The 22,004-nt window shown below is 43.7% G+C and overlaps 1 protein-coding gene across 5 annotated transcripts in view; it reads right to left on the bottom strand.

The window, feature by feature from the left end:
• LOC121942136 (mechanosensitive cation channel TMEM63B-like) overlaps nucleotides 1-22,004 on the bottom strand; it is a 33,009-nt gene that overhangs the window by 6,558 nt on the left and 4,447 nt on the right. For 2 of the 5 annotated variants that reach the window (XM_088075062.1, XM_088075064.1), the window contains exons 2-23: nucleotides 15,902-16,120; nucleotides 15,129-15,208; nucleotides 13,866-13,904; nucleotides 11,968-12,058; nucleotides 11,827-11,864; nucleotides 11,363-11,505; nucleotides 9,994-10,045; nucleotides 9,785-9,893; nucleotides 9,527-9,597; nucleotides 8,974-9,054; nucleotides 8,728-8,851; nucleotides 5,443-5,576; nucleotides 4,551-4,688; nucleotides 4,291-4,444; nucleotides 3,312-3,418; nucleotides 2,500-2,586; nucleotides 2,347-2,412; nucleotides 1,914-2,076; nucleotides 1,459-1,564; nucleotides 571-738; nucleotides 377-492; nucleotides 209-292 (exon numbers count right to left, since the gene is read on the bottom strand). In XM_088075062.1, coding sequence (XP_087931188.1) covers nucleotides 209-292; nucleotides 377-492; nucleotides 571-738; nucleotides 1,459-1,564; nucleotides 1,914-2,076; nucleotides 2,347-2,412; nucleotides 2,500-2,586; nucleotides 3,312-3,418; nucleotides 4,291-4,444; nucleotides 4,551-4,688; nucleotides 5,443-5,576; nucleotides 8,728-8,851; nucleotides 8,974-9,054; nucleotides 9,527-9,597; nucleotides 9,785-9,893; nucleotides 9,994-10,045; nucleotides 11,363-11,505; nucleotides 11,827-11,864; nucleotides 11,968-12,058; nucleotides 13,866-13,904; nucleotides 15,129-15,208; nucleotides 15,902-16,093 — 2,343 coding nt within the window. In that variant the 5' untranslated portion in view covers nucleotides 16,094-16,120. Of the gene's footprint in view, nucleotides 1-208; nucleotides 293-376; nucleotides 493-570; nucleotides 739-1,458; nucleotides 1,565-1,913; nucleotides 2,077-2,346; nucleotides 2,413-2,499; nucleotides 2,587-3,311; nucleotides 3,419-4,290; nucleotides 4,445-4,550; nucleotides 4,689-5,442; nucleotides 5,577-8,727; nucleotides 8,852-8,973; nucleotides 9,055-9,526; nucleotides 9,598-9,784; nucleotides 9,894-9,993; nucleotides 10,046-11,362; nucleotides 11,506-11,826; nucleotides 11,865-11,967; nucleotides 12,059-12,756; nucleotides 12,796-13,865; nucleotides 13,905-15,128; nucleotides 15,209-15,901; nucleotides 16,121-22,004 lie in introns of all 5 variants that reach the window. The other 3 variants (XM_088075063.1, XM_088075066.1, XM_088075065.1) reach the window with 2 other exon arrangements.

Raw genomic sequence — 22,004 nt, 5'->3', positions numbered from 1 at the left:
CGTAACAAGAATGAGACAGATGAGGTCCTGTGGCCTTGATCTAAACTGACCACTAAAATAGAATAAGTTTGTCATTGAGTCTGAGTGGATGTTTGTGCCAAATTTGAAGAAAAAGGTGTTCTCGTGTTGTCGTTTTCATAAAAATGCAGGTACAGTCGATCTGACTGAAAGAACTGACTGAAAGAGTTCGTTATGTGGATGGACTCACCTGAGACTTGGTGGTGGGGGAGGACGAGGGACGAGCTGGACGTCCGTTCTCAACAGCGTCCACGTCGGTCTCCTTGGTGTCAATCTGAGATGGAGAACAGAGTGAGACAGTGCACCGAACAGAAACATTTCTGTTTCTTATGTGTTTTTGACAAAAACGTGGCTGTACCTTGTAGTTGTGAGCGCTGAGGTACTTGAAGTGTCCGAAGCAGACGTGAGACAGACAGACCACGATGGTGACGATCAGCACCACCAGCGTGAACATGGAGGTCGGCGTCTCGAAACCTGACGGCACGTTAACAGTTAGCATGCGTTTGTTGATGGTTAAAGCCGTTTCCAGGTGCGTTACCTGCCGAGGCTTACCTGTGCGTACGGTGGAGAAGAAGAGCAGCCAGAAGAGGCAGAGGATCGGCGCCGCCACCACCTGGGTGACGGCGCCCGAGTGGATCTTCTTGTCCAATTTGGAGGGCAGGTAGGCGTAGTACATGTTGTAGCGGTCCACCAGGTGTTTCAGCAGCATGTACATGAGACCTGCAGGGGGACAGGTGAGCTGCTGAGTCACAAAGGTGACCTTTGCCCCTCTGATTATAAAATGTCACCACTTCATCATTTTATCCTTTTAGATCTTTAGAGGTAAAAACATCCAGCAGTCACACGGCTGTAACACCAACGCTTATTTATCCATGTGTGAGATCAAAGAAATAACCACGCAAAAGGTGTCAAAATATGCAAACACTTAATCTCAATCTAGTAGTCAAAGTGGATGTTTGTGTCAAATTTGAGGAATCTTCCTCAAGGCCTTCCTGAGATATTGCAATTATGAAAATGAGACAGATGCAAGGATAGACGCCAAAGGTTAATTTTCTTGTAATTTTTTCCTCCACCCCAGGGGCGTCTCTGGGATTTGAGGACAGTGGAGGCTCAGGTTGGACCTCCTTGTGTTTTTTGCAATCATTCTTTTCTATTTTTTGGAGATTTTGTTTTCTTTTGAAATTTTTGGTGATTTAAAAAAAACTGTGAATTCTTTTTTTCTTTTATTTTTTGTGTGATTTTTTTCTTTAAGAATTTGGATGATTTTCTTTAACTTTAAAATTCTCCACAGGCTTTATGTTCGACGTTAATTTTTCGGATCGCCCCTCTGGGTGGTTGCAGTAATACATCAGTGCTGACACGGTACTGCAGTGCTGAGAGTACACTGCAGTACTGACGCAGTATAACAGAGACGGGACGGTGAGTGTGGCTGAGACTGACCGAAGGGGACGATGATGGGACACGTGATGCTGTAGGCCATCACCACCGTGAAGACGTTCATCATCCACGCGTACGCCGCCCCGAACTGGAACTCATAGGCCTGGTGCTGGACGGACAGAAAGAGAGACACAAAGAGACACACCTTTAAAACCGGCTCCTCAGATTATTGACAACATCGTGTTTGTCCTCTGGGTCAGCATCTTTCCTCTGGGTCAGCGTCTGTCCTCTGGGTCAGCGTCTGTCCTCTGGGTCAGCGTCCGTCCTCTGGGTCAATGTCTGTCCTCTGAGTCAGTGTCAGTCCTCTGGGTCAGTGTCCCTTCTGGGTCAGTGTCAGTCCTCTGGGTCAGCGTCCGTCCTCTGGGTCAATGTCCGTCCTCTGGGTCAATGTCAGTCCTCTGGGTCAATGTCAGTCCTCTGGGTCAGTGTCTGTCCTCGGGGTCAGTGTCTGTCCTCACCCTCTTGACGTTGCGGCGGTCGGCGGCGGAGCGGGCGAGGCACAGCCGGATCATGTACATGAGCAGTCCAGGGATCCTCAGCAGGTCCATGGCGTTCCCTATGAACGCCGAGGCGATGACGTAGTTGACGAAGAACGCTCCATTATCCGGCAGGAAGACACACCTGAAGGGGACACAGCAGGTCCGTCAGAGCAGAACTTCCCGACCGATTCTCGACTGATCGATCGATCATTCATCTTTATGAATAAAATATTGCAGAGAAACTGAACCAGTCGGATACAAAAACACAAATACTTTTATCAACATATATACATATACATATATATATATGTATATGTATATGTATATATGTTGATATTGGCATCGCTGGGTTTCTTTAACAATATGACAAAAATGATTTTTAAACATGAACATAAAAACATAAAAGACTCACTCAAATCTGACTTTGGCGTCAGCCAGAAACTTCTTATCAAACAGCCAGCGGAAGAAGACATCCAGACTGCAGAGGACAGAGACGTTTCAGTGAGGACAGCAGAGGTCAAAGGTCACGGAGGGACGGACTCTCACAGCAAACTGAGTTTATTACCTGCTGAGTCCGAGAGACGGCAGCAGCAGGACCATGAAGATCAGGAAGGTGTAACACTTGTGCATCGTCGTCCTGTTCTCCCCAGACCTGCAGGGACACACCGGGGGACAAACCAGGGTCAAATCAAGACAAAACCAGGGTCAAATCAAGACAAAACCAGGGTCACATCAAGACAAAACCAGGGTCAAATCAAGACAAAACCAGGGTCACATCAAGACAAAACCAGGGTCACATGTGAACCTCAGCTGACATGAGACTTGGACTTGTTGTCCCGGTCTTTGCAGTCTACAAGCTGAGGCGTCGAAAATCACTGAGGGGTCAGAATGTTTATCTGAGCAGCAGGTGGCGCCGTGTACAGCAGCCTCAGACACCAGTGTGTGAATGTGTGTGTGTGTGTTAATATGTGTGTGTGCGTGTGTTAATGTGTGTGTGTGTTAATGTGTGTGTGTGTTAATATCTGTGTGTGTGTGTGTGTGTGTGTTAATATGTGTGTGTGTGTGTGTTAATCTGTGTGTGTGTGTGTGTGTGTGTGTGTGTGTGTGTGTGTGTGTGTTAATATGTGTGTGTGTGTGTGTGTGTGTGTGTGTGTGTGTGTGTGTGTGTGTGTGTGTGTGTGTGTGTGTGTGTGTGTGTGTGTGTGTGTGTTAATGTGTGTGTGTGTGTGTGTGTGTGTGTGTGTGTGTGTGTGTGTGTGTGTGTGTGTGTGTTAATGTGTGTGTGTGTGTGTGTGTGTGTTAATGTGTGTGTGTGTGTGTGTGTGTGTGTGTGTGTGTGTGTTAATGTGTGTGTGTGTTAATGTGTGTGTGTGTTACCTGGTCCAGTGAGCCTCGAAGAAGGCGGAGTAGTAGACGATGGTGGGGAGCAGAGCGGAGAACGCCCACAGCAGCAGAGTGGGGAAGAACTGCGTGACGATGGGATTCTGTCCAAAACAAACAAAGAAGAACCACTTCCTGTCAGCAACGTTGAACAAACAAAACACGCAAACGGCTCGACCGTGTGAGCGGCTCCAGACGTCTGATCCGACATCACATTAAAATGACAGAAAATGTCTCGTTAACACGAACATTTCTGACGTATTTACACGTTTAAAACATCAAAGCTTCCACGCCGTCGGCTGAATCACGCCGTGGTCACGTGAGCTCCTGTTGGTGGTTTGGGACAGTCAGAGGACAGTCAAAGATTTGAGGACATCGGGGGCTCAGAAATGTAAACATGTTTTACTTTTTTTTTCCTTTAAATTTTTGTTACTTTGAGAAGCTTTTCTGAAACCTTCCAAACCTGCCAAAATAAAAGCAGCCAAAATGAAACCACTCATCGCAGCCAGAAACTGTAAAAACAGAAGTCATTTCTGGATTTTAAAATTTCTGATGGTCACTCAGGGAGGCTAAAAAAAACCAACTGTAGCTCTGGAGAGGGTCAATATATAAATACATAAGGCCAAAAAACTGTCAAAAAAACAGCTACCTCCCTCCTCTGATAAATAATAATAATAAAAGTCACCAACATTTAAAAAAAACAATGTAAAAAACCAAAGAAAAAAAACGGTAAAAACATCATCAAAAAAATATTGTCCAAAAAAAGAAAAAAAACCCAACAAAAACATAAAGGAAAATAAAGAAAAAAAAATCACCCAATATTCATAACGATCATAAAATAATTATAAGATAAATTTAAAAAATTACAAATTGTTTTGCAAAATCAGCCTTCCAAACCCCCGACCCTCGTGTTTGTACAGCAGGTTTCCCCCACAGATGTGCTCAGCTCCTCTGACGGCCCACCGCGGTTTCTTACGTTGAGATACTCGACGGGCTTGGTGACGTTGAACTTGTCCATGGTGGAGATGATGATGGCGGGCGTGGTGAGGAAGAAGAGCAGGAGGAAGAGGATGCAGTTGATGATGAAGCAGCGGATCCACCAGGAGATCCCGCCCAGCGACAGGTGCTCCCTGCAGGAAGGAACCATCAGCTGAGGCCATGTTCTTTTGTTTGCTTGTTTGTTTGTTTGTTTGTTTGTTTGGGGGTGTCTGAGGTGGGCGGGGCTTGTGGACGTACCAGCGGACGTTCTGCGGGTCGGGCGCGTACGAAACACTCCAGTTGTGAACGTGAAGAACTTCGCTGAACTGCGAGGAGCGCGGCTCCTGACGGCAGCGGCAGCCCTGAACCTGACAGGCGTTAAAATCCTTCAGAATACTGCGGACACACAGGGGGCGGGGCCAGAGGGGCGGGGCGGGGTTAGAAACATGAGGGGCGGGGTCAGAGCAGTGTGAGTTTATTCTACAAAGAGACTCAAAATATTCTTTGATAACTTTTCTCAACTGAAACGACCGACAGTTGGACAGATGATGAGTGATCATTTTAACCCAAACTGGCTGGATTTCTTTCTAAAAAAAAAAGTGAAGAAATCAACGAGCAACAAGAAATGATCCAAACGTTGGTAAGATATTAGTGACAAAACAAAGAAAAGTGAAAATTAGCACAAAAAGAAGTACATCAGCAACAGAAAATAACCTGGAAATAAATATTTAATAGAAACAACAATATTAAATATATATGTTTTTTTCTGTAACCTAATTTTACATATATAACTACATAATTTTAAACACGAATTCTGGTGAAAAACGTCTTCTATATACTTATATATATATATATATGTGTGTGTGTGTGTATATATATATAAGCTAATTTTTAGGCATTTTTCTTGTTATCTTCTAACAATTTCTTGCAGTTTGCAGCACATTTTAAGCCGAGTTGCTGACTTTTTTTTGACAGAAACTAAACTGATAGTTTCGGGTTTTAACGGTTTTAAGGGTTGTGAAAGGTGTCAAAACGCAACACAAAAGACCCGATGATGATTCAGGTTTTAAAGGGTTAATGTGAAATGTGCCACTGTCAGTGGGAGGAGTTAATGACAGGCAGTGGGGGGCGGGTTCATGCTGCGGCTCACATGGCGGTCATGGCCTCGTTCTGGAAGGTGACGAAGGCCATGCCCAGCGGTTTGGTGTGGACCTTCTCCTTCTCCTTCCTGTACTCCTCCTTCAGCTTGGCCTCCCGCTTAGTGTAGAAGCTCACCGCCTCCTCCTGCGGGGCAAACAGACATCATCAACCGCCGCCAACACGCCCACAACACACTATCAACACACCATCAACACGCTAACTACACACTAACAACACACTACCAACACGCCAACAACATACTACCAACACGTCCTTACTTACAAAGCTCTAAATGTTCAGGCTCCATCCTATCTGTCACAGCTCATAGTTCCTGACCAACCCTCAAGATCACTGCGCTCTGAAAACGCAGGGTTACTTGTGGTTCCCAAAATTTCCAAAAGTAGGTTAGGAACCAGAGCCTTCAGCTACCACGCTCCTCTCCTATGAACCATCTTCCATTTTCGGTCAGGGAGGCAGACACCGTTTCAACTTTTAAGGGTAGACTTAAGACCTTCCTCTTTGATAAAGCTTATAATTAGGGCTGGCTCAGGCTGCCTGGACCAGCCCATAGTTAGGCTGACATAGGTTTAACCTGCCGGGGGACTTCCTCTGATACGCTGAGCTCCTTTCCTTCTCTCAATGCTGCCATCAGAAATCATGCATGTCTGTTTACTGCATTGCCATGTGCAAGCTTAGCTTAGCTCTGTGATAGCCTTGTGGTACTCTCACTACCTGGGGCTCGCGATTACAGAGCCTGGGTCTGTTGAACTGCACTACGCTAATCCTGCTGCCTCTCGGGAGCGTTCCTGCTCCCTTGTTTCCTAGTTTCCCTGGATCCTGGCCGTAACCTTGACTGTGCCTGACCGTGGTGATAGCTGTGCTGATGCTGTTATCCTGCCTTTGGTTGTGCTCGTGCTGTGGCTGTACTGATTCTGTGCCCCCCGCTCGCCCTGATCGTGGTCTGGTCCTGGTTGCGCCGATGCTGTGATCTTGCCTTTGGACACCTCCCTTTCACATATGCATGAGACTGTTATCATCTCTATCAACATCATCATAGAGAGCAATTACTAATTTCACACCTGCTGTTATTGTAATATGACATGCATCTGTTTCTATTATTGCTGTGCCCCCCCCCCTCCTCTCTCCCTCTCTCTCTTTCTCTTTCCTTTTTTGCCATGATTGTATTTCAGTTGTTATTTACATCTATTGCTCGTCTGTCCGTCCTGAAGAGGGATCCCTCACTATCCTCTACCGCTCTTCCTGAGGTTTCTTCCTCTTTTTTTTCCCCGTTACAGGGGTTCTTTTTGGGGAGTTTTTCCTCGGTGATGTGAGGGTCTGAGGGCAGAGGGATGTCGTACACTGTAAAGCCCTCTGAGGCAAACCATGTTTTGTGATAATGGGCTCTATAAATAAAACTGACTTGACTTGACACGCCAACAACACACTACCAACACGCCAACAACACGCCAACAAAACACCATCAACACGCTAACTACACACTAACAACACACCCACAACACACTATCAACACACCATCAACATGCTAACTACACTCTAACAACACACTAACAACACGCCAACAACACACTACCAACACGCCAACAACACACTACCAACACGCCAACAACACGCTAACAAAACACCATCAACACGCTAACTACACACTAACAACACACCCACAACACACTATCAACACACCATCAACACGCTAACTACACACTAACAACACACTAACAACACGCCAACAACAGACTACCAACACGCCAACAACACACTACCAACACGCCAACAACACGCCAACAAAACACCATCAACACGCTAACTACACACTAACAACACGCCCACAACACACTATCAACACACCATCAACACGCTAACTACACACTAACAACACGCCAACAACACTCTACCAACACGCCAACAACATGCCAACAAAACACCATCAACACGCTAACTACACACTAACAACACGCCAACAACACACTACCAACACGCCAACAACACACTATCAACATGCCAACAACACACTATCAACATGCCAACAACACACTATCAACACGCCAACAACACACTATCAACACGCCAACAACACACTACCAACACGCCAACAACACACTATCAACACGCTAACTACACACTAACAACACGCCAACAACACACTACAAACACGCCAACAACACACTATCAACACGCTAACTACACACTAACAACATGCCAACAACACACTAACAACACACCAACGACACACTACCAACACGCCAACAACACACTACCAACACGCCAACAACACACCAACAACACACTACCAACACGCCAACAACACACCAACAACACACTACCAACACGCTAACTACACACTACCAACACGCCAACAACACACTACCAACACGACAACAACACACTATCAACACGCTAACTACACACTAACAACACGCCAATAACACACTAACAACATGCCAACACACTACCAACACGCCAACAACACACTACCAACACGCTAACTACACACTAACAACAGGCCAACAACACACTATCAACACGCTAACTACACACTACCAACACGCCAACAACACACTACAAACACGCCGACAACACGGCAACAACACACTAACAACATGCCAACAACACACTATCAACACACTATCAACACGCCAACAACACACTGTCAACACGCCAACAACACACTAACAACATGCCAACAACACACTATCAACACGCCAACAACACACTAACAACACGCCAACAACACACTACCAACACGCCAACAACACGCCAACAAAACACCATCAACACGCTAACTACACACTAACAACACGCCCACAACACACTATCAACACACCATCAACACGCTAACTACACACTAACACACTAACAACACACTACCAACACGCCAACAAAACACCATCAACACGCTAATTACACACTAACAACACACCCACAACACACTATCAACACACCATCAACACGCTAACTACACACTAACAACACGCCAACAACACTCTACCAACACGGCAACAACATGCCAACAAAACACCATCAACACGCTAACTACACACTAACAACACGCCAACAACACACTATCAACACCCTAACTACACACAACCAACACACTAACAACACACTAACAACACACATTGTTGTCATTATTATTGTTGTTGTTGTTATTGTTATTATTGTTGTTGTTGTTGTTGTTGTTGTTATTGTTATTGTTATTATTATTACTCTGAACTACAGTCAGAGTGACGGACAGCGGCACATTAAGTGGCTCGGTGAGCACGCAGTGTTTCGTGGTCACCTCTTCGCAGCCAGTGATGGCGCAGCAGCAGAGGTGTCCGCAGGGTTTGGGGTTGATCATTGTGGGAACGTGTTCCTTCGCCATCAGGTCTGTGAAGAACTTCTTACTGCGCTCCGTCTTCTTCCTGACACACACACACACACACACACACACACACACACAGTGAGGATGGTTACACTCAGCGATATCTCACTCTGAGTTAAAGCACAGGGACGCGGTCGGCATTGGCGGCGGCTCCTGACTCACCTCTCGGCGTTCAGAGACATCAGTTTGGCCACGTTGTAGCAGATTCGAGCCTCCAGCACGGTGCAGTTCTCATACGCCTGTCTGAGGACCCAAAACATGTTCACATGACGCTGAACACGCAGACAATTTTAACATCATCAGAGAAATATCACCGCGCACTTCTTCACCATGAAAACTTTTTACTATTTTTCTTTCTGATGCCCTATATATATATATATATATATATATATATATACATATGTATAATTTTCTTTGTACTTCTTTGCACTGTGGGCATGCACAGAAACATCCTTTAAATTCCTGTATGTCTAACATATGTGGCAGAATTGACAATAAAACTGATTTTGTCTTTAAGTGTATATACATATATACACACACACACACACACACACACACACACACATATATATATTTATATGTATATATATATATATATATATATATATATAGTCATGTTTATATAAAATTAGACTAAATTAGACTAAAATAACAATTAGGCATTTGAAGGTCAGTTTGCACGTGATGAGGAGGAAGACGAGGAGGAAGAACTTACTCAAAGTGCTGTTTGATCTGACTCTCCTCGGCGTATTTCGAGATGCCGTTGATGAATAAAGTGCGCTTCACCTGCAAGTCACAAAAGTGGGATTAAAAGAGCAGAAACCTGTGAGTTTCTCTTTTAATGTTTGCAGGAAACTTGATGATTATTAATGAATTAATCCGATTTTTCAGCTCTTTGTTTCCATGGCTTCACAGATAAAGAGTTTTGGGTTCTTGACATTTTAGATAACTCGTGATAGAGACGTGTCCCCACCAGGTCGTCCTCCTTGTAGTGCATCTTGGACGTGTGTCTCCTCATGCTGTAGACGGTCAGCAGCAGATACATGAAGGCAAACGACGTGTGCAGCCACAGCAGGTTCGTCCTGAGGCGGAGACAAAACACACTTTCAGTCAAACGTCCCATCTGTGGAGCTGAGAGGACAGGCCCCGCCCCCCTCGCCGCCCGCCGGTCTCTGGACTCACCCAGACTTCAGGTTGGCTATCGTGGTGCGTCCGAAGCTGTACGCGTTGTTTTCTGGAAGAGAAACAGACGTGAGCAGGAAACGTCTGTGACTGACAGGATGATCCAAAGATCTCGGTGCAGTAACCCTCGCCTCCCACGCCCTCTACTTAGTATACATTTATATATACATACAAATATATATATATACTGTTTATATATATACATATGTCTGTGTGACGTCTGCGCACCGTCTAGTAGTAGTAGTAGTAGTAGTAGTAGTACTAATAGTAGTAGTAGTAGTAGTAGTTGTAGTCTGTTAAGTCTTCCTTATGGAAACTTTATTTCGTGTTTGATGTTGTTTGTTTCGTTCGTGTTTCCGTCAGTAACTCGTGTTTCTGTGTCGTCTGCAAAAACAGATTTTTAATTTTAGGAGGTTTTTCGGTTAAATAAAATAAAGAACATTCTGATGCTAAAACTACCAAAACGAACACCACAAAACTACCTGATCAGACCGAGTCCAGCTGGAGCTAAAACCACAAACTACCATCAGACAACAAACAGACCTGCAGAGACCTGCAGACCTGCAGAGACCTGCAGGGACCTGCAGAGATACAGAGACCTACAGAACTACAGACCTACAGAGACCTGCAGAACTACAAACCTGCAGACCTGCAGAGACCTGCAGAGACCTGCAGACCTGCAGCTGGGACCTGACAGCCGTTACCTTCTTTAGAAGGAGGTCCGGGGACTCCTCGGCTTAGGAAAGCATCTTTACTGATAATTCTGACTAAAATCAGACAGAAGGTGAGAACACGGTGAGAAAAACTCCACAAACGTCCACAAATCTGTTGTGACCGGCCTCCGTGAGAACGCTCAGAGACCCCGAAGATCCGACCAACCTGTGACATCACAGCGCTGCTGTGTAAACGCCAGTTTTACATTCAGAGTTAAAATCTTTAATCTATTATGGAGATTACGAAGTAGCGACAATTTTAATGTAAAGATTTTAAAATCTTCATCTCCAGCGCAAAGATATAACAAAACCGCGGCGCCGTCGCCGTTGTTGTTGTTTGTGGAGCTCGCTCACTCCACACAGCAACGCCAACGCGTGAATTTGACAAAAACGATTGTCACTGTTTTACAGATGCTCCGTTTTTACATCCACACGGCACAAAGTAACCAGAATTTTGAAAATTCGTTTTCAAAGCTCAAAGATCTACACAGGAAACGACCTGTTTTCAAACGTTTCTGTCGCGGCTGAAGGTCAAACTTGTAAAAGAAGATTTACGGAAGTCTTTTTTTACAAGTTTGGACAGTAAAATCTGTAAAGTTTGGGTGGCGGCGCTCTGCGTGGCTCCTGATTGATTGACGGTGTGACGCTGTTCTCACCCAGCAGGTCTCCGGAGAAGTTGACGGGCAGGACGATGCCAACGGAGAGGACGCCGACGACCACCAGCAGGCCGATGATGTGACGCTGAAAGGACAAATAGTGGACAGCGTCCTCACCACACTTCTCCCTGATCTCCTCATCCCTGCAGGAGGAGCAAGAGCAGAAGGAGAAGGAGGAGCAGGAGGAGGAGGAGGAGGAAAAGAAGGAGGAGGGAGAGGAGGAGGGGGAGGAAGAGAAGGAGGAGGGAGAGGAGGAGGAAGAGGAGGAGGAAGAGGAGGAGGAGGGAGAGGAGGAGGAAGAGGAGGAGGAGGGAGAGGAGGAGGAAGAGGAGGAGGAAGAGGAGGAGGAGGGAGAGGAGGAGGAAGAGGAGGAGGAGGGAGAGGAGGAGGAAGAGGAGGAGAGTCAGCACAAACCCGAGAACTGAGGTGACATCATGTGACTGAAAACACTCGATGATTCTCACTTTATTCTGAAGATCGCCGTCAACCAGGAGCAGAAACCCTGAGGAGACAAAGAGACAACCATCAGGAGGACACGGGAAGCCGGAGACAAAGAGACAACCATCAGGAGGAGGAGACAGACAGGAGGAGACAGGCGTCCTTACATTGTCTCTCTGGTCGAAGTCAACAGAGGAGGAGACGGACGTGAGACGTTCATAGCGGTCAGGCGTCTCCGAGTGCATCGCCGAGGCAACGCTGTAGACACACACAGAAAGCAGTCAGCTGACGGTTAGCTGGTAACATGTAGCAGCTCTGACCTTTGACCTCGGGGTCTGAGAGCTGATTGGCTCCTGAGTCGCTGATCATCGTTTTCGGGCCAGGAGGCTAAAACCGTCTCTAAAGCTCATAGTCAGGGCTGGCTCAGACTCTCCTCTTTGATAAAGCTCAGTCAGGGCTGGCTCAGACTCTCCTCTTTGATAAAGCTCATAGTCAGGGCTGGCTCAGACTCTCCTCTTTGATAAAGCTCATAGTCAGGGCTGGCTCAGACTCTCCTCTTTGATAAAGCTCATAGTCAGGGCTGGCGAGTATAGTGGAAACGGCCTCTAAATCAGTCATCAATTGTTGTAGTTTCTTGAATTTAACAACTAAAATATTTTTAATTTTTTTACTGATTATTCAGAGATTTTGCCAGAATGTTTGGTGTATCTGTTTTATATAAGACACTATTACTTGATATTAGTTAAAGTACATTTTGTTGAGAATACTTCTGTCCTTTAGAATTTAAGTGTAGGACATTGGACAGAGTACTCTGTCAGTGCAGTATTTCTACTTTTAAAGGGTCTGAGTACTGCGTACTTCCACCACTGGTTGTGCGGAGTTGGCTAACGAGCTAACTAGCTAGCACGTCACAGAGTTTACGACACACTGAGCTAAAAACACACACGTCCCGTTACCTTTTGACCGGCTCATAGTTATCTCGGTCTCGTCTGCGGCTGAATTCACGTTAAAAATGAAGACAAGTGAGGAGCAGCGTTAGCATAACATCCGTTAGCATCACATCTGTTACTATCACAGCTGTTAGCATCACATTAGCCAACAGAGCGTGATCCACACTATTTACCTTTAAATAATGCACTCACTCACTCACACACACACACACACACACATAAAGTCACGTCAGTATTGATGGTGTATGGGGGGCGATGAGTGCCACCTGCCTGAGGAGTTTATAGGGTTAAAGGACATTGGGAGCTCAGATCGGACCTCTGAAGTCAAAAAGAAATCCTGCGAGTTTGAAGGGCATCTTTCTACAAAAAAAGGTGATTTTTTTAATTAAAATCTTGGGCAATTACTTTTCTTTAAAATTTTGGGTGATTTTTAAAAACTTTTGGCATTTTTTTCTCTTTAGAACTTTGCTGCAATTTTCTATAAAAATTTTCAGCCATTTTTTCATCTAAATATTTTTGAAAAAAATTTCTTTGCCTTCAAAACCTTTGGGGCCGACCAAAATAAAAAATGCCAAATTACACCATTTATCACAGTCTGAAACTGAAAAAAAAACAGAAATTATTGTTGGATTTTGAAATTTCCAATGGTCCTTGAACACAACGTGTGGGATGAACACTTGATGTCACTCAGGGAGGCTCAAGAAAAAATATCTGTAGCTTTGGGGAGAGTAAACAAACAAACAAACAAACAAATAAACAAACAAAAACAGCCACCCTCCTCCTCTGATAAAGGACGGTCCCATTCTTATTTTTTGAAAAATAAATAAATAGCAATAATTGCAAACAATTAAAAATAAATCGTTTTTGAGAATGTATACTTTAGTATTAGTATTGATATTTTCTTCCACTCGTATCGACCTCTGCAGAGAGACAGTAATACATGCTGCTGTTGGCACTAATAACCCCCCATACAGACAAAGAAACACAAACTGAAATGAAGAAGAAGAAGAAGAAGAAGGAGGTGTTAGTGCACCAATCAGAGAGCAGAATCCTGTTAATGAAACCGGAGGAGGATGTTAGCGGACAAACCAAACACGGAGGAAGCAGCAACATACTATTCGCGCTCCTCCAGGTCGCTGAAACGCTTCTTCAGTCTTCAGGGTGGAAACAGAGAGACAATCACAAGCTGCTGAGAGAGACGCTCCATCGACCCGCGACACGACTCAACTCGCTGAAACATCACGACACTCGACAGGAAACGCTACTTTCTAATGGTGTCAGTGTAAAAACGCCGTCGCGTCCGTTTCTGATCTTCACTCGCGTTTTACGTCGTTAAAGTTCTGACATCTGGAAGCCGTCCGGAGTCCGTCTGAACGACGAGACGGTGAAGCACGTTCAGAGCGACCGCCACCAGGGGGCGGCGGCGAGCTCGTCCCAGAGAGCTGAGATTTATTTTGATTATTTAACGGAAAAAGACGAACGCCCTTTACACACCGCGGACAAAAAAACAAAACAAAAAGTCACCGAATCTTCACAGACGAACGTTCACGTTCTGACAGTTTCCATAAAATAGAGAAACAAAATCACGTTAATGATGCTCTCTGACGTCACGACTCAGCGCTAAAATCAGGATCCGCTGACGTACTTCGGGGTCGTTCACGATCCGAGTCTTTATCGATACCACCATCAATACTTTTTATTGTTTGGTGGAAAAATTTATTTTTTTTTTAATATTTTGATTTCATTTTTAAAAGTTTGACCTCCAGATTTCTTCTTCTCTTGGTTTAATACCTGCTGGCTGGAAATTCATCTGTAATGAAAAATGTTGGACGAATCGTTTTGTGCGGAGCAGAGACTCGACAGCAGCATCCATACGCTCAAACGTTAATCATTTTCGGGTTTTGAAAGAAGCAGAAGCGGCGTCAGTCCTCCGACATTTATTCTGAAATCTCTCGTTTGTTGAGTGAAAACACGGAAGCCGTTTTTATGTTTAGGCGCTCCGTTAACTCGACTCTGGGTTTACGAGTTTCAGATTTCTGTGACTTCCTGTTGGAGATCCGCCTGTTTCCTGTCTCTGCGTTTCATTTCATTTTCAGAGGAAAAATATATAATGTTTAATAATCGTGTTAGTAACCGACACGAAGAACGCCCTCCGAACGTTTTCTTTGACAATTTGTTTACTGTTTTGGTGATTTTTAAAGAAAACATCCTTTTAAAACTCCCGCCAAAATACAAAAATCACCAAAATGACACATTCATCAGCCAGAAACTGTTAAAACTCAAATTATCGTTGGATTTTTGAATTTCCGGTGATCCTTGAACACATCATGTGGGACGACCTGATGATGACATCAGACAGACTCCAGGTGTGTGTTTACCTGTCGGCGTCGGTCACCAGCGCCAGGCGGCCGTAGTCCCACGCCACCTTACGCAGAATGGAGAAGACGAAGAGCAGCACCTGAAAAAGAGGAGAGGAGGACTTCCTGTGAGACAGCTGAAGGTCAGAGGTCAAAGGTCACGGTGATGTCACCTTGCTGTTACCACAGAAACAATGGAAAAATCTTTCAAAATAAGAGTCAGTGAGCCATTACAGGACAGGAAGTGGGTCATCCATAAAGCTGCAGTATTTATTTATATTTTTCCAAAAGTCAGTGAACGTTACAGCAGGAGCTCTGCTCTACTACATATATATATATACATGTATACACACTATATATATATATATATATATATACACATTATATATATATATATATATATATATATATATATATATATATATATATATATATATATATATATATATATACACATACACATGTATACACACTATATATATATATATGTATACACAGTGTGTATATATATATATATACACATACACATGTATACACAGTATATATATTTATACACACACATGTGCATACATACTATATTTACAATTATGTGTAATTGTTTGTGTGATTTTCAACATTTTTCTGGTAATTTTTTCTTCTTTATGTAATTTTTGGGGTTTTTGCAGAAATGTGTTTTGCGTCCTCAAAAATCAAAATAAAAACATCAAAACAATGTGAACAAACGAAACAACATCTCAGAGTTGTTCGTGGCCATTGTGACGTGACGTGTCTCACATCGTGCGTGCGCGACTCACCAGGAAGCACATGAAGTCGAGGGCGAGCACGGTGGGCACGCCGCCGAACGGCAGCCCCTGCAGCACCGTGCTGCGGATGCGCGCAGAGTAGCAGTAGTCTTTGGACTCGCTGTGGGCGGAGCAGTTGTCCTGGCCGGTGCACGCCTGGCCGCCGCCGTATATCGTCATGGTAACGATCAGCACTCTGAGCATGCTCAGTGCCGCATCCTCGCAGAGAAGCTGAGGGACAGAGAGGACACGTCAGAGACAGCTTGACCCGAGAGGACAGGAAGAGACGTCAATTTCACAGAGACTTAACCCTTAAACTTCCTTCAGAAACATGAGGACAAAAGCAGCCAGCAGTTCGGTAAAAAAACGTTCCACACTGTGAGACAGTTATTTCCAATAAAGTTCGGAAAAAACGATATTTATAATAATCACGATTACATGTTTTAATTTATGTTATATAAGTATCATTATTTTTCAGCACACTTTCCCATGTCACGTTTTTTCCTGACATTAAGTTCCTTTATCTTTTTTTTCAGTGATTTTCAGGGTTTTTTCTTCTGTTTTACTGTTTTTTGGGTCATTTCTTGTTTTGGTGCTCATGTAAAAATATTAAATATAAATTAAAATAAATAATAATAAATTAAATAAATTATTTAATTAAATAAATAAATTTATTTTTGAAAAATTATTTTTGAAACGAATGAAAAAACAATTTTGATAACATTCCAGATTACATACTGTGTTAACGAATTACTATAATTTTTGAGCATTTTTGTTTGTCTTGTTTTTTCATATTAATTTTCTTTTTCTTTATTTTCTGTTTTTTAAAAACTATTTTTCAGGTAATTTTCATGTATTTTTCTAATATTTGAGTTATTTCTTCTTTTATTGCTCACGTTATGAGAAATTAGTAGATTTGAAAAAAAGGTTTTGAAAAAAGTTAGTGTCCTGTTTGTCTTTATTTTTTCTTTTTCAAACAAATTTTCAGGTATTTTTCTTGTTTTTTGCTCATTTTGGGGTCATTTCTTCTTTTGTTGCTCATATTGTGAGAAATATTATCTAAAAGACTACATTTTTTGGCACCTCGTTGATGTTTTATTTATTTATTTTTTACTTTGCTGTTCATTTTTTTTATGTCATTCCCTTCCTCCCATGTGTCTGACAAAAAGAAAAAGCCGATTTGCCAGACTCAGCAGGAAATATTGATCAGCTGATCGATCAGCTGATGATGACCAGCAGACTTCACCTGTTAACCCTTTAACACCCGATAATGTCACCCATCCCCTCCATAAGACACTGGACAAGCTGAAGAGTAGCTTCAGCAACAGACTCCTCCAACCCCGCTGTCTGAGGGAGCGATACAGGAAATCATTCCTGCCTGCTGCCATCAGACTGTTCAACACATCCACCTCTGTCAGACCTGCGGTCACTGTCACTGAACTGGACTAAACTCTGTCACTGCACATCCAAACAGTACAGACTGCAGTATGTGTGTATGCATATCATGTATATATATGTACAAATATATAACATCGGATCGTTGCCTGTATTGTATTATAAATATTATATTATACATCACTATATATATATATATATATATATATATATATATATATATATATACCATTATTATTATTCTATCATCATTATTATTATATTATATTATACATAACATTGGTCATCAGACATAAAAATGTCAAGTGCTAATGTCATGATGCTGATACTATTATTAATATTAATATTATGGATATTATTACTACTATTATTACTACTATTATTAATACTATCACTACTATTATGTGTGCGATGTCTTCAAACTGATGTTATTACCATTATTAGTATTATATGTACACCTCTACATATTCCCCTTATTCTGCTGTCATCATTACCATGCTCATGTGTATCCTTACCATCATCAGATTGCACCTTACCACTGCATTTGCACTACCTCAGTACTCTTTTGCACTACCTCAGTACTCTTTTGCACTACCTCAGTACTCTTTTGCACTACCTCAGCATTCTATTTATTCTATTTTTATATATTTATGTTTATTTCTATCTTCTATTATTCTTCTTATTTTTCTGTGTATGTCTCTGTATGTCTTACGTGCCAAGCTGCTGTGACAACTAAATTTCCCTCCGGGGATCAATAAAGTCGTCTAAGTCTGAGTCTAAAGAAACGACAGGATTATTATTTTCATGCCTCGGTTGGTTTGTTTTTAATATTCGACATGACATCACAGCCGGAGACGAGCCGATCATGAAAGAGTCAACTGGCGTTCAGAGCCGACTACATTTCCCAGCATGCCTCGGCAGCAGACAGCTTCCTGCTGTGTGACCCACTGATCCCGTTGCCACGGTAACCCTGTGACTGCAGCTCCTGACCCACTTTTCACGCCTCGCCGGGCGTCTGCCACAAAGCCAGAGTGACGGCGTCCCGGCTGATGATGTCATTGTGACATCACAGCGCACAAAGAGAACAAAGAGGAGGAGGAGGGGCTGCAGCGGCGGCGCCCTCTGAGCGAGGCGACAGACGCCACGCTGCGTTAATATTTCTGTGAATAATCCAGCAGCCGACTGCAGGAAACACGTTATTGATCCACACAAACACGTCATTGATTATCATCACTTTTAGTTTTTATTTAACCCTTTAACGCTCAGCTGAGTCTCTGTACGATCGCGTGATGTCAGAAGATTGATTGATTATTGTGTCACATAAACATCAGAGGTCGACTGATATCAATTATCAGGAGTTAATGATCCAACAATCGTTTACAATAAAAATGAAAATATTTCTGTCAAAACACAACAAACTGCAAAACTTTGTTTAAATGCTTTTAGCAAAAGTTTCATGGAAAGTGACATTTTTATCACCATAAACAGCAACTTCACTGAAACGTATTTTTATAAAGTTCCGTGAAAACTTCAAAATAGAATAAATAAAAATATCTGCCTTTAAAAAGTCAAAGTTCCTCATACTGACACTTTGTTTGCATTAAAATAAAACGCAGAAACAGATAATCTTCAACATGACAAATATTGATCCCAATAATAACAGCAATAATAATAATAACAATAACAGTAATAATAATAATAACAATAATAATAATAATAATAATAATAATAATAATAATAACAATAACAATAATAATAATAATAACAGTAATAATAATAATAATAATAATAGTAAACATGTTAATCAAACTGAAATCACATAAACTCATCTCTAAAAGTCGGACTAACGCTCACAGATAATCTGATTGGAAGTCGATTTCTTCCATCACGCTTCGTCAGTGAGCGTCAGCCGTTAACGCTCCGCGACGCTTTCAGAAAACGTTTCATCAAAAACATCAAATGCAGCAAGTTCACAGAGACTTTATAATGAATCAATAATAATTGATCGCATGAACGTTCGTGCTCAACAGCAGCAGCTTTGGATTTCAGGGCTTTTATTTTGAAAGAGCGGCTCTGTTTACAGTTTGTGATGTAACGACCACGCTCTGTGGAGAACACGCCCCCTCCTGTTACCATGGAGATGAAGCAGCATGACTCATCTACAGCCTCCAGTCTGAGAGCTGCAGACTCACTGCAACACAACAGAACCAGGACCACCTGCAGACCAGAACCACCATAACCTGATCAGAACACCTGCTCCAGCTCCAGACCCCCACAGACCTCCACAGATCTCCACAGACCCCCACAGATCTCAGCAGACCCCCACAGACCTCCACAGATCTCCTCAGACCTCCACAGATCTTAGCAGACCCCCACAGACCTCAGCAGACCCCCACAGATCTCCACAGACCCCCACAGACCTCCACAGACCCCCACAGACCTCAGCAGAACCCCACAGACCTCAGCAGACCCCCACAGACCTCCGCAGACCTCCACAGACCTCAGCAGACCTCCACAGACCCCCACAGACCTCAGTAGGTCCACAGACCTGCAGACCTCATAAGCCTGTGAGCGAGCCTGAACCTCATTACCATGATGAGCTGAGCCGTGGCTCCTGGGTCTTCGGGCCTCCACCGGCCCCTGAAAACTGAGGCCGGGCCCCCAGGGCGCTCTCAGACCTGGAGCTGGACTCATGTGGTCCACAGAGAGAAAAACGCACGTTTTTCGACATCAGCTGCTTCATCACCGGAGAGTATCACTCCGCCTTTTTTAACCCTTTGAACCCTGGATGGCCATGGCCTCTCTGATGCTGCGCTCACACGCCTCTCACAGGAGTTTAACCCTTCGAGCACGTTGGTTTGGTCTGAATGAGAAACTTTGCAATAAATAAGTAAGAAAAATCTTTTTTGTTCTGTTTTGTGGTTTGTAAACTTTGTTTACATTTACTATTATTATATTTGTTTATGTCTGTGATCTTTAGACCGTGAACGTCACGGTGGGAGGTACACGCTGAATTATTGAACACTTTGTGGGAAACAATTTTTCCATAAATGTGTACTGAGTAATGCTGAAAATGGAAAAATGCAGTCTGCTCATTTACTGTGAACGTCTCCGACGTGTTGCGTGCTCTAAGATTGTCTTTATGTTGAATAAATAAAAAGTCAAAAAAACCCAAAACTGAACTATATTTAAACTTATCATTATTATTTATTTGAAAGTATTTTAGAGCATTATTATAGCTTTTAGACAGCTTTTAGGTTAAGCCATTTAAAAATATAAAATGACAAAAAGAATTTAAAGATCACAAATGTACGGACAAAAGTGCAGCGACGGAAACATGCAGCTGTGCAGAAGTTACATTAGCTAATTCATACGGACCGCCGGAGGCTTCAGCAGCTGCAAACAAGCAGCAACGGTGTTTTTGTGACTGCCGTCTGCAGCCGACAGATAACAGCGGCGAGGCTGCAGGACGCCCTGCGGGGACACGTCCCTCACTCCTGTGATTATTTCAGCTCCTGCAGGCCGACGTTCAGCTCACATCTTTCTGAAGTTTCTGATGGTTTCTGCGGTGAAAGTGACGGCAGAGCGGCGGCAGAGCGGCGGCAGAGCGGCGGACTGATTCACGCTCACAGTCTGATTTGGTCTGATGAGCGCGCTCAGCGTGCACGTGTCTCCCTGTGATGTCACTGGACGCGTTATCAGCCGGCTGCAGGCGACCGGCAGCCTGAACGCCGTCTGAACTCTCTGACCCTCAACGGATCACGCAGACGAACGAGAGCGCCGCACAAACACGCAGAGAGGACGAACCTTGAGGACACGTGATCGACAGGTCTGAGTGACGTCACGCTGCGTCATCGGCGCCGCGGAGTGAACCCGTCCTGCGTCACACCACGTAAAAACACCACATGGCTATGGAAGAGAGACGCGTGAGCGCTGCTGTTCGCCTCCTGATTTATTAAAGACGTTCAGTTCAATGTCAGACCTTTATTTTGAAGACGCCAAAAAGTAAATAAATAACAAAATATAAACAAGAAAAACACGAGCAGAGTGCTTATTGGACAGATCAGTAAACAAACGGAAATATTCCACGTCCGAAAACGAGGAAATATCTCTCAATACTAATTAGAACACCTTTTTTAAATTTTTATACCAAATTTAAGTTATTACGTTATTTTGAAACAAGCTTTTATTTCGAGTCACTTTATTTGTAACACGGCAGAAATGACAGTTTTTGTCATGGTGCCACGAGTGCTGGGCGGCGTGGAAAAAAGTCTGATCACAATAATTATTTTCATTTCAGGCGATATCGATATTTACACGATATACATCAAATCACTATTTCTGCTGAGCTTAAAGGTTGCTGTCAGATCAGAGACAAACACCTGCACCTTCACCTGCTCACACTCGACGCTCTGCCTGGACACACGGAGACACGACGCTCTGCCTGGATATACGGAGAGACGACGCTCTGCCTGGACACACGGAGACACGACGCTCTGCCTGGATATACGGAGAGACGACGCTCTGCCTGGACACACGGAGAGACGACGCTCTGCCTGGACACACGGAGACACGACGCTCTGCCTGGACACACGGAGAGACGACGCTCTGCCTGGACACACGGAGACACGACGCTCTGCCTGGATATACGGAGAGACGACGCTCTGCCTGGACACACGGAGACACGACGCTCTGCCTGGATATACGGAGAGACGACGCT

Source organism: Plectropomus leopardus, chromosome 3, assembly GCF_026936395.1.
Source record: "Plectropomus leopardus strain MGB_pleo_1.0 chromosome 3, ASM2693639v1, whole genome shotgun sequence".
Lineage (NCBI taxonomy): Eukaryota > Metazoa > Chordata > Actinopteri > Perciformes > Serranidae > Plectropomus > Plectropomus leopardus.
Note: the sequence above shows the minus strand (reverse complement) of the source record. Positions and strands in the feature narration are given on the sequence as shown.